Source organism: Porites lutea, chromosome 3 (assembly GCF_958299795.1).
Source record: "Porites lutea chromosome 3, jaPorLute2.1, whole genome shotgun sequence".
Taxonomy (NCBI): domain Eukaryota; kingdom Metazoa; phylum Cnidaria; class Anthozoa; order Scleractinia; family Poritidae; genus Porites; species Porites lutea.
The window spans coordinates 24,427,510-24,442,607 of record NC_133203.1 but is presented as its reverse complement, the minus strand read 5'-3'; the positions used below and the strand labels follow the sequence as shown (position 1 = coordinate 24,442,607).

General features: G+C 38.1%; 1 protein-coding gene across 1 annotated transcript; it reads right to left on the bottom strand.

The window, feature by feature from the left end:
• Window positions 1–483: 483 nt before the first annotated feature.
• LOC140929534 (E3 ubiquitin-protein ligase DZIP3-like) lies at window positions 484–10,712 on the bottom strand. Its single transcript, XM_073379293.1, has 3 exons — window positions 10,618–10,712; window positions 8,652–8,747; window positions 484–1,679 (listed from the first exon to the last, which is right to left on the bottom strand). The coding sequence occupies exons 1-3, from the start codon at window positions 10,631–10,633 to the stop codon at window positions 1,018–1,020; spliced, it is 774 nt and encodes a 257-aa protein (XP_073235394.1). The 5' UTR covers window positions 10,634–10,712; the 3' UTR covers window positions 484–1,017.
• Between the last annotated feature and the right edge of the window lie 4,386 nt (window positions 10,713–15,098).

The following is a 15,098-nucleotide window of genomic DNA, read 5'->3' as shown; positions in this document are numbered from 1 at the left end:
GTAAATCCGAACTGAATCGTGTTTATTGTTTATGATCTACTAATGCCCCGCTATACGGGGCTTTTAACAAACTGTTTGGCCTGGGGAGCCGGGAAATTAGCGGTGGCCAATGTTAAATTCCCCGCCAAGTCAAGGGGGTGGGGGGGGGGGGGAGTGGCAGAGTTTCAATTGACTGATGCATTATAAAACCGTTAAATAAAAGAATGAACATAATAAATTTTTTATTTTGTTGAAGCGTAACTCTATTTGTTTTCCAATAATTTGTTTCCAGGCCTAAACTATTGTTATCAAGAGCCATTATGGCTCTTGAATGTGATCGAAGATGTTTGCTATTTTTTGGGTGTACATATAAGGCTATCAACGCGATGTAAGATGTTTCCCTCTAAAATCACTTAACCTCTCCCTCAAAAGTCACATGAATGTGCCCTTAAGTTAACTGATTTATGAATTACTATTTTATTGTTTGATTTAAATCATAAATTTATTAATGGCAGCTTCGCTTTTAGTCCTGGTTAAATCTATACAGAATTGTAGAGTCTGTCTTCAGATTAAATGTCTGGTTACACGAAGCCGGCCCAAGCATTTTCAATTTCGGACGTCATTTTTTTTAACTGGGACTTGCTGGTTCTGGACTGGGACTTATGATTTTACACAAGATGAGTCCCAGGACTCACCATAACGATTCATGACAAAATTACTGAATATACGTGTACATTTAGCTCTCCAACTTTTCCACTGAAAAGCAATACCACCTATCCATTTTGTTGCACCATTCTTCTATTAAACTCTTTGAAAATTTACAATAAGCAAGAACGGGTTAAAACACCATTTAAAACGGGTTAAAGACCATTAAAAACGGGTTAAAACACCATTAAAAGCAGCTTCAAACACCATTTAAAACAGGTTAAAACACCAATAAAAGCAGGATAAAACACCATTAAAAGCAGCTTCAAACACCAATAAAAACAGCAAAAAACCCTTTAAAAATATAATTTGGTACCTGTTTTGAGGTAGTTCTCAAATACAATTAAAACAGTTTTCAAAATATATCAAAAATATGTTTAAAATAGTGTTTGGTTTGGTACGGGTGTTCATTTCCCACTCCTTGATAAGGTATTTGTAGTGTTCGCTATGTTGAGGGATCAAACAGTCCCACTTAAGGTAATCGATGGCCTTCTCATAAGCCGCCCCTCCAAGTCTTACTAGCGCATCGCGGATATTCTTCCAATAATTATCAAATGCAGAATCGCCAATCGACGCTTGAATTGGATGGCCACACACTGTATTTCTGTAGAATTTGATGCGAGCGATGTCTGCCCCAAGAGACAAATCTGTAGGCGAAGGAGGGACATCCCACCCAGTGGCCGGAGGAGTCAGGTCACAAATATTCCTTAGCAGTACTATCAGCAGAGTGATGTCAAAGTTCTTGGTCGATACTGAAGATTTGTTGGCAGGATACAGTTTCTTCCATTGAGAAAGACTCAAGATTTTCTTTTTTCGAAGCAGCCGTAATGTAGCAAGTATTGAAGGAGATCCCAAAACAGTTTCAAGTTCTCCAGGCGGACGATAAGTGTTGAAGGTTTCTCTAAGGACGTGAGAACCTACATCTACCAGAAGTCGGCATAACCTGAAATAGTTAGTGTTCTCTTCTGTGAAAGGGAACGTCGGAGCTGCTGAGGCTATGGAAAGAATGGAGGACCTCTTTTAAATAAAGTATTGATAAAATTGACAAGGGTAAATATTCACAGGTAGAAGAGCATACAGACAACCGTTTATATCACAAAAAGGATACACCTCCTGCCCTCTATGACTTAGTTCAACCGGCTTCAGCTGTCCATAATTATAATACTAGATATGCCACTAATCAAAACCTGTGCAGACCGTTTTCCAGAACTAATTATGGCCTAGCAAGGTTTAGTGTAGTGGCATCACAGACCTGGGAAGCTACACGTACGAAAATTAAGTGTCTCCCCTTGAACAGTTTTAAAAAAGAATATAAACTCTTTCGACTTGACAGTCAGGCATCAAGAACAACTCTAATCTGTTACTTAGTTCTATTTATTTAGTTATTTAATTTAAATAGTTGTTTTTATTAGTACCGTATAACCTCCAGCCACTTGTAATTGCTCTGTGGTAGTAGCAAACTCGAAAGCTTGGCTCCTTTGGCTGCTACACACTCTTCCTTTTTTATGTTTAATTTAATGCATACTTAGCTCTGTTTTTTACTTCTTCCTTTTTTCCCCTTATTATTGTATTGAAATTGAATAAGTGTGAATAAATAAATTTGAACTTGAACTTGAAGTTGATTTGTTGGCTTGACATGAAGTACTTTCCCAGATACCACTACCACAAAGGCAATAAAATACAAATCAGATAAAATCAATGATCTAAACAGTGTCCAATAAGGATATATTTCTATTCTTGTCCCTCTCAAACTACTCAAAGTATTTCAAGAAACGAATGGAGTTAGAATAGTGTTACAGTTCTTTCAGCGGTTTCCAAGATCTTTGAACGTATCCTACATCAACAACTGGCTGACCAATTTGAAAATATATTTCATGAGTATATGTTCGGGTACAGAAAATATCACGCTTGTCCTACAGCACTTATCTCTCTTACTGAACAATGGAAGGAAGATCTTAACAAACACAATATCATCAGCACGGTTGCCATTGATTTGAGAAAGGCTTTTGACTATCTTTCACACGACCTTATCTTAGAGAAACTAAAATTCTATGGCCTATTAGTGATCACGCGTCATCTTCAATGCGTAGCCAGTTCCCCTCTCGTTATCACAGAGTAAAGCTTAGTGATGCTTTCTCCACATGACAAGTAGTGTCAAGAGGGGTCCCACAGGGCTCTATTTTAGGACCTACATTATTTAACATATTCATGAATGACCTGGCATACGCAATCAAACAATGTAGAGTTGTCAACTATGCAGTTGATACAAACATCCATTGTTCCAACAGAGATGTTCGTGCAGTCCAAAACAACCTTAATATCGATCTTGAGAATGCTACTTCATGGTTCATACAAAATGGCTTGAAACCTAACCCAGATAAATATCAGGCTATGGTACTTTGCAAAACGGAAGACAAATTTAACTTTAAATTACATTATATTGACATTAAAACCACAGAAAAGACTTGTCTTCTGGAGTTTTTCCTTGATTACGAGTTAAAATGTAACGATCTCATTTCAAGTATTTGTCGCAAAGTAAGTTCCCAGATAAGTGCTCTGAACAGATTGGAGAACATTTTGCCACTTAAAACCAAGGTATCACTGCCGTATTTTAACAACAGTAAAACCCCGCGACTAAGAACCTGGATTTTTCCAAGTTAGCCTAAACAGGTTCTTATATAAATGGTAGCTAGCACACGTTTAGGCCATGTAGGTTCAAAAATAGGTTCTTAGTTTCCAAAGAAAAAAAATTTATATAACTAACAGTATTTGGTGGTTCAGTTGACATATCTTATATTTGTTTAACTGTGCAGAAGTTTTTCATAGATTTTAGAGAATAAGAACCTGTTTCAAATTTTAGGCTAAACACGTTCTTAAATATAAGAGGGGGCTTTACTGGCAAATTTTAGCCCGACAGGTTCTTAGTCGCGGGGTTTTACTGAAGAGAGGATAAAGGGGACAGAGAAGGCATCCCCCATACACACCATATTCCATAGGTAATTCGTCTCGAGTTATTTTTAGAATCGGGATGAAGTTACCTCGCGCGCTGCGTGGATGTTTCGTGGAGGTTTCGCATGACTAAACGCCGTGCAAAACATATCGGGCGAAAGACAATGAAAGCGTAAAGAGATCGAGAGCATTGCTGAATATTGAAGCGAAATGAGTCGGCCCTCACCTGGGAAAAGGGAACCGCTAGACTCACTGTATCCTTCCTTGGACAACAACTATACCCTGTCTCGTCCGCCAAAGATCTGGGTGTTACCCTGGACTCTAGCTTAACATTCAATAATCACATCTCATCATTATCGTCATCCTTGCTATCTAGTTTGTGTCAAATAAGTAGGGTCCGCCACCTGTTTTCCAAAGACGTTTTGTATAATATATAGATTTAGCCAGGGCTAAAAGCGAAGCTCCCATTAATAAATTTATATTTTAAATCAAACAATAAACTTGTAATCCACAAATCAGTTAACTTAAGGGCACATTCATGTGACTTTTGAGGGAAAGGATAAGTTATTTTAGAGTGAAACATCTTACATCGAGTTGATAGCCTAAATATATGTACAGCCAAAAAATAGCAAACATTTTCTATCACATTCAAGAGCCATAATGGCTCTTGATCACAGTAGATTAGACCTCGAAAACAAATTCTTGGAAAACAAATCAGGCCGCATTTTTTTGCGTTCGACAGGTTTACTTTACAAATTCTTGCCAACAAATCTGAGGGTGTGTAAACCAACTTTTTATACTTTTTATACATCACATCTGAGGTGAAACAGTACTTTTTATCATACAGACCTCGGACAGAATACGGCATTTCACAATTTTTCAATATTCAGGACGATCAATTGTGGGCTTTTAGCGAAACCGTTCAAAAAATTTCCAAAATCACCCATACGGCCAGCCGGTTCTCATTTTTAGTGCGAGCTGTCAGTGTGGTCGAGTGTTTGAATGAACTTTAATGGAGATACGCTTCAACATAATAACGAATTTATTATCATTATTTTTTGTTATTTAATGGTTCCAGTTATAACGATGTGTAATCTTATCAAGCGTTTGATACGCGCGACATTTCTAAGTACTCCTGCAAGCGATGTTCATGAACGATGAAAACAAACACCACGGACAAGGGATTAAAATTGCAAGAGAGACTACTAACAATCAATAAAAGAAATATAATTCGGTAAAACATATACAGAGACAACAATTTTCATTCACGAAGACAAGTATTAAAGTGTCTCTAAAAATCCTAAGTCTTTAAGCTGAAAGATTAAGCTTAAGTTTCTTTTGTTTTACTTTCAGCCGGCCTCCCGGGTGTTTGTTTTTTTTTTCAAAGATGAACTCCTCGAAACAAGAAAATCACTCAAAGTTTTCTTTCTACATCCAAATTTATAACTAAATATTCTTCGGGACGTTTTTTTTTTCTATTTGCCGTGAGAAAATATATCTGAAGGCCTTTTAAAGTTCTGTAACCTTATATCAAACCTGATACTAGATCAGATCATTGACTCAAATCTCAACAAACGTGCAAAAACTTGCCGCATAAACTGTGCTCGACTTCATGAAATTAGATATAACGAAAACAAACATCAAATACAATAATTACTCAGGCTTACCATTCGAGATTCAGTTCCTGAAAGATATCAAGGAAGGCCATAGTTGCTTGAGACTTTTAAACCCTCTTACGCATTGAGCAAGGTGAAGACGAAAACGATGCCATCCGAAATCGGATTACCCAATTTTGACAAGCGACGCATTTCTCAACCAAAAAAACAATAAACAAACCAGCCATAGATAACAGAAGACTCTTGATAGCAGCTGTATTTCATTTTGTACATTCAGTGGAAAAAGAAAGTTAAAAACATCACAAGTTGACACAAAACTCTGTCAGCTTTTGCTGTCAAAGTAAACAACTTTCAAGACGCTGCATAAATTTTCCGCATGAACTCACCTGTCAAATTTTGACCAATCAGAGTACAAAAATTGGACGTAGAGCATGACCAACGCGTGACTATGGTATGAAAAGGTCTTCTCCGCCTTTATTTTTAAAAAAGTGGCTGAATTTTCGCGTCAGAGGTCAGTTTGAAATCAAAATCTTGACAGCGCAGGGCCATAGTGACGTAAACACAACATATTTCATATGAATCATTGGAAAAAATAGACTTGAGCCTGCGATCATTTGAAACTGGTAATTTGTCAGCGGATAACTTCAAAAAAGTACTTGACCTCGATGGGTCGACACTTGAGCCCGCAATACGGTCAGGTGATACTGGTCAGCGAATATACTGTTTTGACAGCTGTCAATTGATCACAACATTGCTGTGCAATTAGTTTTCTATTAGGCTCCCAAACTAGCTAGAAAGTGTGAGAGTAAACATTGGTTTCCCTGTGGTGCGGACGGACGGTCGTACGGTCACGTGATTACCAAATTTTCTCGGATGGGTAGATTACCACATTCTCTTAGCTATGGGGCTCTGTCCACGCGCGCGCTTCGCGCGCGTGGAGCTCCGCTATAATGATCAACTCTGTTGTGTTTAGTAAATTATTTTACTGTTCCGCTGTATGTGCTGGTACTTATAAACAGAACATCCATAAACTACAACTCATGCAGAACTTTGCTGCCCGTATACTAACTGACACAGGGAAATAGTATATTATTACTTTGTTAGTTATTATTAGAAGTAGTAATTTTAAGTTGCTATTTATATATCAAGAACATAGTCTTAGTTGTATTATATATACATAGAGTGGTTTTCGTTTGAGTGTCGTAAAACCAAAACCAAAGTAATTACTCTGGCCAATCACATAGGACACAGACAATACATTGAACCAATCAAAACTCGAAGTAATTACATGTGGCTGACGCAAAGCGCGGGAAAATGCATGCGAGCGCGTCACAATTGGCTTTGGTTTTACTTCTGATTGGATGAAAAGGTGGCGCGAATCTTTTAAGCCAATCGCATCGTGTAGAAAGTGCAAAACCAATTACTTTTCGACACTCAAATGAAAACCGCTCTATTGTAAATTAATTCTAAATAGCCCCTCTGGTATATCGGACAAAGCTCCACCGCAATGAGAGATCTTATCACCTTACGCTCATCCAGGTATAATCTTCGACATGATTACGTCCTTTCATTGCCTAAAGTTAATACGACTAAATACGGTCTCAATTATTGGAGATATTTTGCCGCTAAGAAATGGAATGAGCTAGCAAATGACATTAGAATTAAAGCGGGCACCAATGAAGTGAAGAAAAAAATTCGATTGCTTAAGTTTGACTGAAATCGGGATTTATAGTAACTGCTGCTTGTTGCTTGTCGCTCTAATCGATTCTTAGTTTTTACGGTTTTCATATGATGAATTCCTGTATATTTTTAGTTTTTAATTTTAAATTTTTAGAATATAATTAGGGCCTTAAATTACCTGTAAACTAGCTGTAGTTAAGCGTAAAATGAAGTATCGTATCGTATCGTATCGTAATAGAGTAATGTGACACCATCTCATTACTCTCTTTTGTAAGAGATCCTTCAAAGTCTGATCATATCTTAAAGAACACTGTTACTGCCTTTTAACCAAAAGTTTTTAATCATCAATCTGCGTTGTTTTTTTTTACCTTTAAGTGTATGTATGAAAAAAAAAAAGAAAGAAAGAAAGAAAAAAAAACTTTCGTGAGACAGGAAAAACAAATCGAGATAATTCTAAATTGATTTAAGAGAACGAGAATTTTTTTTCAAGTAAAGTTTTCTCTCCATCCTATGAATATTTGTACATTCAAATTACTGTTATTGTTTACGCAATATGAACATTAACATTAATACTTTTCATTTGTTTATATATAGATCGTTTTCACTGTCACGCAGCAAAAAAATAAATTGGAAACCGTCCAGTGGAAGAAACCAAGAAAATGAAATGTTAAAAAGGGACTAACTTATAAACAATTTGTCCAAGTCTCAGGTCTTTGTGGCAAATAGTTTCTGAGTTATTTGGCGAAACGTTTCACGCACCTTTGTAGAGCTTTGTATGGAGACGCCATATTGGTGCACCGTTTTGGTGCACCAATATGGCCGCCGGAAATCAACGAAAACATCTGGAGTTTACTTTTTCTATAAAAGCTCTTTCTTTTCACTCGAGAACTAGCGTGCGTACGCATAAACATATCCTCTAATAGTTGAAGTGGTTACATTGCTGAAAATCAAAAGGAGAGACTTTTTTTCAACGAGACAGCATTCCTATTTTGGTGTCACGCACTGTGAAATCTCGGAAGTTCAAATTGCTGTATTTTCGAAATGAAACATGCTACGGAAATGGAAACTTGTACAAAGATTAACTTTTTGTTCATCTTCAACCTAGTGTAAATAAGAATTCGTAAAACCTCGCTATTTTGACTTTACAATTTGATGACGTCACAGTGAAAACCATCTATTGACGGACCTGAACAAAATAGAATACAAGTGCCGTGACTCCTGAATAAATCTTCTTTCCTCACTTTCGTAAGGGCGCACAAGCTCTGACTAGAGTGCTCAGTGCGGTACGCGTCAATGTTATTTCTTTTTCTACAGTGAATTATGGAGTTGCTGAGATGAAGTCTTTTCTGTTTGAGCCGAAGGAGCTGACACACTGTTGTTTAGCGATTACAAAATTATGTTTCCCATTCTGCTTGGAATGAAAAATATGATTCAGCCCTCGTAGATTTTTTTTTTTATACCCTACACGTTCGACAATGAACTACTCGATCATAATGATCTGTCCAATCCTAACCAGCAACAGCAGCCGCTCTTTGAGGATAATTTTGACGGAAAAACCTCAGGAACAGCAACAACTACGGAAGAGGTGAATCTGGGTAGAGTCGGGATTATCAAGAAATCAATAACTACCTTCGCTCCCTTTTTTTCTCAAAGTGCAGAGCTTGTAGATAGATGTTTTCATTTGAAGAAAGTAGGCAAAAAATGTAACCAAGTAATATATACCTTGCTCTTGACCTCGCTTGCTTGAACCTAACGGACCATCCTTATCACCAGCATCATTATTACGAGAACTTGTCCCTTGTTTATTGTTTGATGTGACTTAAAAAAATAGAACAAACGATAATTGACAAAAAAAAACAATACATAAACAACACACCGCAATGTTTCATCATCCTACCTTCTCATCTCAAACGCCATCACGATTTCATTAAGAGTGAAACTGAAATTATTTTAGTTCATGATATGTTCTCGCACGGGTTCCACATGCACTTCTGTTATAGATAGAAGTACGTGCTCTCATCGCTTTCTAGAGAAGGCTTTAAGCTTTAAACTTTAAACTTAACGTTAAACTTTGGAACTCTGCTCCTAATGACAATTTTCGGATCAGCTTTGGGTTCATCCATTCATTCCCCGATTAATGATTAATGAACTTAACTCTTTTAAGACTTGGGAGTGTAAGTTATCTAACCTGTGAGCAAGCTCTCCTGGGCGCTCTAGCGGCTGGGCGGGAAAAGAAAGGAAAGCTTGCAACTACGTCTCTGGAATTTGAATTCCACCTCCAATTCCCCTGTGGCTCCCCGTCGACTGAGCTGTCACATTTCCACCAATCAGAGCGAAGCGGAAGCCAGCGCGAATGTGAATAAACATCGAAAAACACGTGCCAAGGGTAATGACGTCATTACTAATGTAATCTCCGCCAATCAGCATTTGGCATCGACTTCTTCGACGCAGATTTTCAAATTTCGGAGACGTAGTTGCAAGCTCTCCTTCCTTTTCCCTCCTGCCGCCAGAGCGCCCAGAGAGCTTGCTCGCAGGCTAGAAGGTATCAGGATGAGGAGCTTTGGGTGAATTTAGTCTGGTTAGCAGTTTTCTGATTCCATTTACCGTAATAGTATCGGAGGGCATTATTCGAGGGTTGGTTTCTGCAAATAGATTTGTTACTGCTGCGTTAGCCGCATGCTTGAGTTTTATGGGACTGAACTCAGAAAAGATACTCTTCAGTGTGTGTTTAACAATTCTGCGTTATCCTTCGCGTCAGAGAGGACAGAGTTCCTACATTTAAGTGTTGAGATTTCCCAACATTCTTAGTCGGGGCTGATCCTATCCGGGATAGCGCCGGTACGTAATTGGCACCGTGAATATTTATCTTAATGATTAACGATCCAAATATTGAGCCACCACTTTTATGGAAATTTGTTCATGATATTACTACTTCGGAGATCATTGAAAAGGGAAATGTCAGTAACGCTCAGAGTCTAATCAATGCTTAACATGGCAATAGAGTACAACTTAATCCTGATGAATGCAAAGCGAAGGGAATATGCCACGTCCACTCCTAAAAGATCAAGAGAGTTTTAAACAGTTTTACGAAATGAAATAGCTTAAGGCCTTTATATATATATTTTTGAATTATTACAATAATTAATCATTATTATTATTGTACCTACGTATTTTTAACTATTAAGATGGAATTCACCAGGACACGCATTGAGTAATTTTGATTTTCAGTGGACAAAAATCTTGTACCAGAATAATTTAAAGCATATTGCATTGTTTCTTAAATAATAAATCATCTGTAGTAACACCAAAAAAAATTTCTCATGGAAGCCCGAGAAAAGGAATGTCAAATTTCACAGAATTACATTTTACACATGACATTTTCAGAATTTTACCTGTGTAATCAAAATTCCTGTGAAATTTGACATTCATTTTCTCGGATTTCCATGAGAAATTTTCATTATTGTTAACTACGGATGATTTATTACATCGTAGGCCCTCGAAAAATGTAAAAAGAATGCAATATTCTTTAAATTATTCTGGTACAAGATTTTTGTCCACTGAAAATTAAAATTACTCAATTTCCTGGTGGATTCCGTCTTGATTTGTTAATATTTATGTAATCTATCTATCTATCTGACTAAGGGACTAACCTTAAACTTTTCACTGATAGAGTTTGACGAATACTTACTAGATTTCTTCCACATGTTAAAAGGCCTGTCAAGGTTGTCTTTAATTTGGCACCCCAGTGTTTTTCTACTTATCAGTGATGATCGCAGGTGGTCCAAGCTGGTAAGTACATTTGAAAATACGAAAAGAAGAGAATAAAGATCGAAAAATTAGATTGCATGTCACATAAACCTGTTGCGACCCCAGTTTTGTGTTAATAACTGATTGATGGTCATAGTGGGCGTCCAAATGCCTCATTTGGAATGTCAAAATCACCTTTAATGTTATGGTGCACCGACAAAGAAATAACTCAACGCGCAAGGCTTTGATGGGCGAAATTGGTCAGGGAAAAGCCAGAAAGGCTGGGATAGAACCCACCGACTGGATAAACCACCGGATGGGGGGTCTCGGCACATGGCGCCGTGCCGAGGGTGTGCTTCGTGCCTGTACTGCAAGGCAACCATGCTTCACCCATCCGTGTGGCTGGGATTATGTTTTTGTCCTTGGCCTAGTTAACCAAGTCCAGCAGAATTCCCATACCTTTGCGGAGAAGAACGAGGTTGTAAAAGGTCAAGGTAAAAAGAGACGTCCCATTGAGTCAGATAGATCTGAACCTCAAAAGTGCCGTTACAAGTAAATTTGCTTCTACGTAATCTAAAAACCGAGGAAGGCAACGGTAGAAACAATATAGAAACAATATAGAAGAATTCGTGTCAGCAAGTACCGGAAGGGTTGTAGGACAAGATGAATTTGGTGGGTGATTGAAGCTGTGATGGGATGGCGACACCTCAGAGGGAGGATTTAATGCAACGCACTAGGTCTTTGTAACTTTAACTTTGTAACTTTATTTGATTTACCACAAAATACAAATAACGAAAAAACAAGACAGTTACACAAAAGCAAATGAAAGTGGCGAGGAAGCCCAAAAAGAAACCATGAGGCTTATAGACATTGGGCTCCCTCAGAGTAAAAATAAAGTTAACAGTAACGGTAAGGCCAGGATCGAAAGCAAAATACAATGAAGGTAAGTATAAATTAACTAATTACATAGACTGAGTTGACAAAATGTAAGGCATGGTACAAGTAACAATAAGTATAAAAATAATATCAGACATGGAAGAAATATAACTATTTACTACAAGATTTATAACTAATAATTCATATATAATTTTTTTTTCAATTTCGTTTTGAATAAGTGGAGAGAATTAGATTCTTTAATATCATTTTCTATAGTGTTATAATAAGTAGGTCCTTGGAAACTGACAGAAAATTTACGAAGGTTTGTTCTACAAGAAGGAAGGTGAAAATCGTTCGCGTGTCTAGTGGCATAGTTATGGACTTGTTTGTTTAAAGAAAAATAATTGTTGAACTTTGAAGGCAAAAGAGAATGGTTAAGAGAAAACATAAGTTTACCTAATTCTAGCTGTCTAATATCGGAAAGTTTTAGTAGCTCTAATTCTTTGAAAATAGGGTCTGAATGAGAATCGAAAGTTGATTTAGAAATAATTCTGATAACTCGCTTTTGCAAAGAGACAAGACGGCGAAGATTGGTTTTGTACGTAGATCCCCAGACAATAATAAATCTTAAAAAATAGTGACAAAGAGGAGATATCCGGGGACAACGACACATTCACCGCCGTACACAAAGATGGAATCGACGATTTTCACGAACACCTTAACAGACAGAACGCGGACATACAGTTCACAAAGGAGATCGAAGAAAATGGTAAGATACCTTTTCTAGACTACTTGGTCACTCGCCACAACAACAAACTAAAAACGACTATTTACAGAAAACCGACACATACCGACCGATTATTAGACCAGTCTTCGTACAACCCGACCTCTCACAAGGCTACTACTATCCGGACTCTGACAAGACGAGCGCAGCTAGTTTGCGACTCACCTGACAGCCTACAAGACGAGACTGATTATCTTAACAACGTTTTTAGTAAGAACAATTACACAACGGACTTTGTTAGAGGGAACACTCACAGTAACCCCGATTCCAACACTCAGACCAACTCTGGCCCTGTTACGACAGCGACTATACCGTACATGAGAGGCACCTCTGAAACTATTGCACGTATATTACAACCTTACAACATACGTGTTGCACACAAACCGATAACCACTTTACGGCGATTGCTTACTAATGTCAAGGACAAAGACAAATCGGAGGACAGACAGGGAGCAGTATACAAGATCAAATGCTGCGACTGCCAGGCTTCTTACATTGGTGAAACCGGCAGAAACCTACGCACGTGACTGACCGAACACAAACGAGCGACGAGGAATGGTGACGTCAACAATCACATTGCTGAGCACCATTTACAGACAAAACATCGAATTGACTGGGACTCTGCGACATGTATAACGTATTCTACAGACTACTATCAACGTCTTACTTTAGAAATCTGGTTTACTAACTTAGAACAAACGCCACTGAATCGTAGCCAACAGTTACCAGCGCCGTACAAACGACTTCTTAACGAGATCAAGCAAAACTAACTACGATAGAACGACTGGAGAACTGACAATTTGACTAACAACAGATGACTGTTTAACTGTGACAATAGACGGATCGAAACGCACCAATTACTAATTACGAGTCTTCATAGCCAATAACACCACGGCTTAACTGACAGACGACCAATAACATCGCAACGTAATTGACCAATCAGACCAATCACCAGAGTAAAATACCATCACCTAACGTGATACAACTCACTTTGACACTGAAGATGACTACCGCACAGGTTGTCGAAGCGTCAGTCACTGTCAACAACAACAGTCCCATTCAGGACTACGTTAACCCGGAAGATCAAAACTCAACCTACTTTTGAAATAGTTTTATTATTAGTGCATGTAAATACTTAATTTGATGCTACTGTGAGCAGTTACATGTATCTTTACCCAAATATTGTCCAGATTTTAGAAGGAGTATGCCCCAACTTTCTGTGCATTCGTTTTTCGAACAGAAAAGGATCAAAATCCACACTCAATAATTAGTTGCTTTTTAAGTAGCCAGTAGGAAAATAAAAGTTTCCAATCTGCGATGAGGCATCTGTAATAATGTGCAAAGTCAAAGCTAGCTCGGCAGTCTGACACTGTACTAATCTCACCACAAAAACAAACCTTTCGTCTCCGAGCAAAAATCTATCGTCTCCAAGCACCACTGATCCCGCTACACACAGTGAATTGAAGAAAACTAATGGAACAGAAATGTATATCGTAACACTGATTTTAAGCCTACCATTGATCCGTTCAACAACAATAGCGCTTTGCACTAATGACGTCACAAATTTCTGGTCCCTGCTGTGACTCAGACATTGAACCTGACCAGTGTAAGAGTTTAGTATGGGAAAGTCACGTTCGGCAACGATTTTTATCGTCAAAAGAAACAAAATCCAGCTTGTTTTCGATAATATATATCCTGAAAATAATCAACGCGTGCCAAGGCAACGTTAAACATGGAAAAAAACTGTACAGATGACTGATTTTATTTCTCATGCGGTGTCATTACTTTGGGTAAATTTTGTTACAGCATTCTACTAAGAAATGCATGGAGAGCAGGGATTCACAGCTGTTCATAAAACGGTGCATTTGGTTAAATTTATAGGTAAGGTAATGCTCAATTTGTTTTTCTCCAGCGCTTATATTACGCTACTTAGTACAAAGGATATAAAGTACTGTTTTTAAAATAATTAAGATAGTACGCGCCCTCTGATTGGCCCAGAGGCTTGTTTGCATGAGAGTATGTAAACATGGTTGCGATGTCAAGATGTCTTGCTCTTCGCGCGCTAATCACGCAAGCACGAATTTGAAAAAGGTTTTGAGTAGAAAAACTCTTCAAGTTTACTTTATTTACCCATTTCCTCGTCGGCTGAAACTTGGAAAATCTTTGGAAACATGCAGTGTCAATTTCGTTTCGCTTGAGCTGACATTTTAATCGAGAAAAACCCGTATTTTGGAAAGCATCTTTTCTGCAGAATGGCAAGAACTGATTAGGCGTACAAAACTTCGCGACTGGTAAGAGCGGGTCTCAATGGGGTGGTGGCAACCTTTGGAAGTACGTCGATGACACATCGATGGCCGAGACAGTCCACAAGGGCCAACCAAGTGGAATCCAATTTGCTGTAGACGACCTAGTTAGGCAAGCCGAAATAGATAAGTTCCAGTTGAATGAGACCAAGTGTAAAGAGTTGCAGATAAGTTTCTCAAGGTCTGTAGATCCTTTCGAAACAGTTACTATTAACAACAAACCAATTGAGGTTGTAACTAGCGCAAAACTTCTTGGTCTCACAATTTCTAACAATCTAAAGTGGAACGCTCACATAGAGAATGTTATCAAAAAAGGAGCCTCTAGGCTATACCTATTAAGGCAGCTTAAGCGTGCAAAAGGAGATCCTGCGCAGCTACTTTGTTTCTATACTACGTGTATCCGGCCCATGTCTGAATATGCCTGCCAAGTTTTCCACAATGGTCTGCCTGAGTATCTCT

Coding starts and splice junctions, on each gene's coding strand:
- LOC140929534 (XM_073379293.1), bottom strand. Junction 1,680..8,651: donor CAAGCGAGGTCAAGAGCAAG/GTATATATTACT, acceptor TTCTTTCCATAG/CCTCAGCAGCTCCGACGTTC.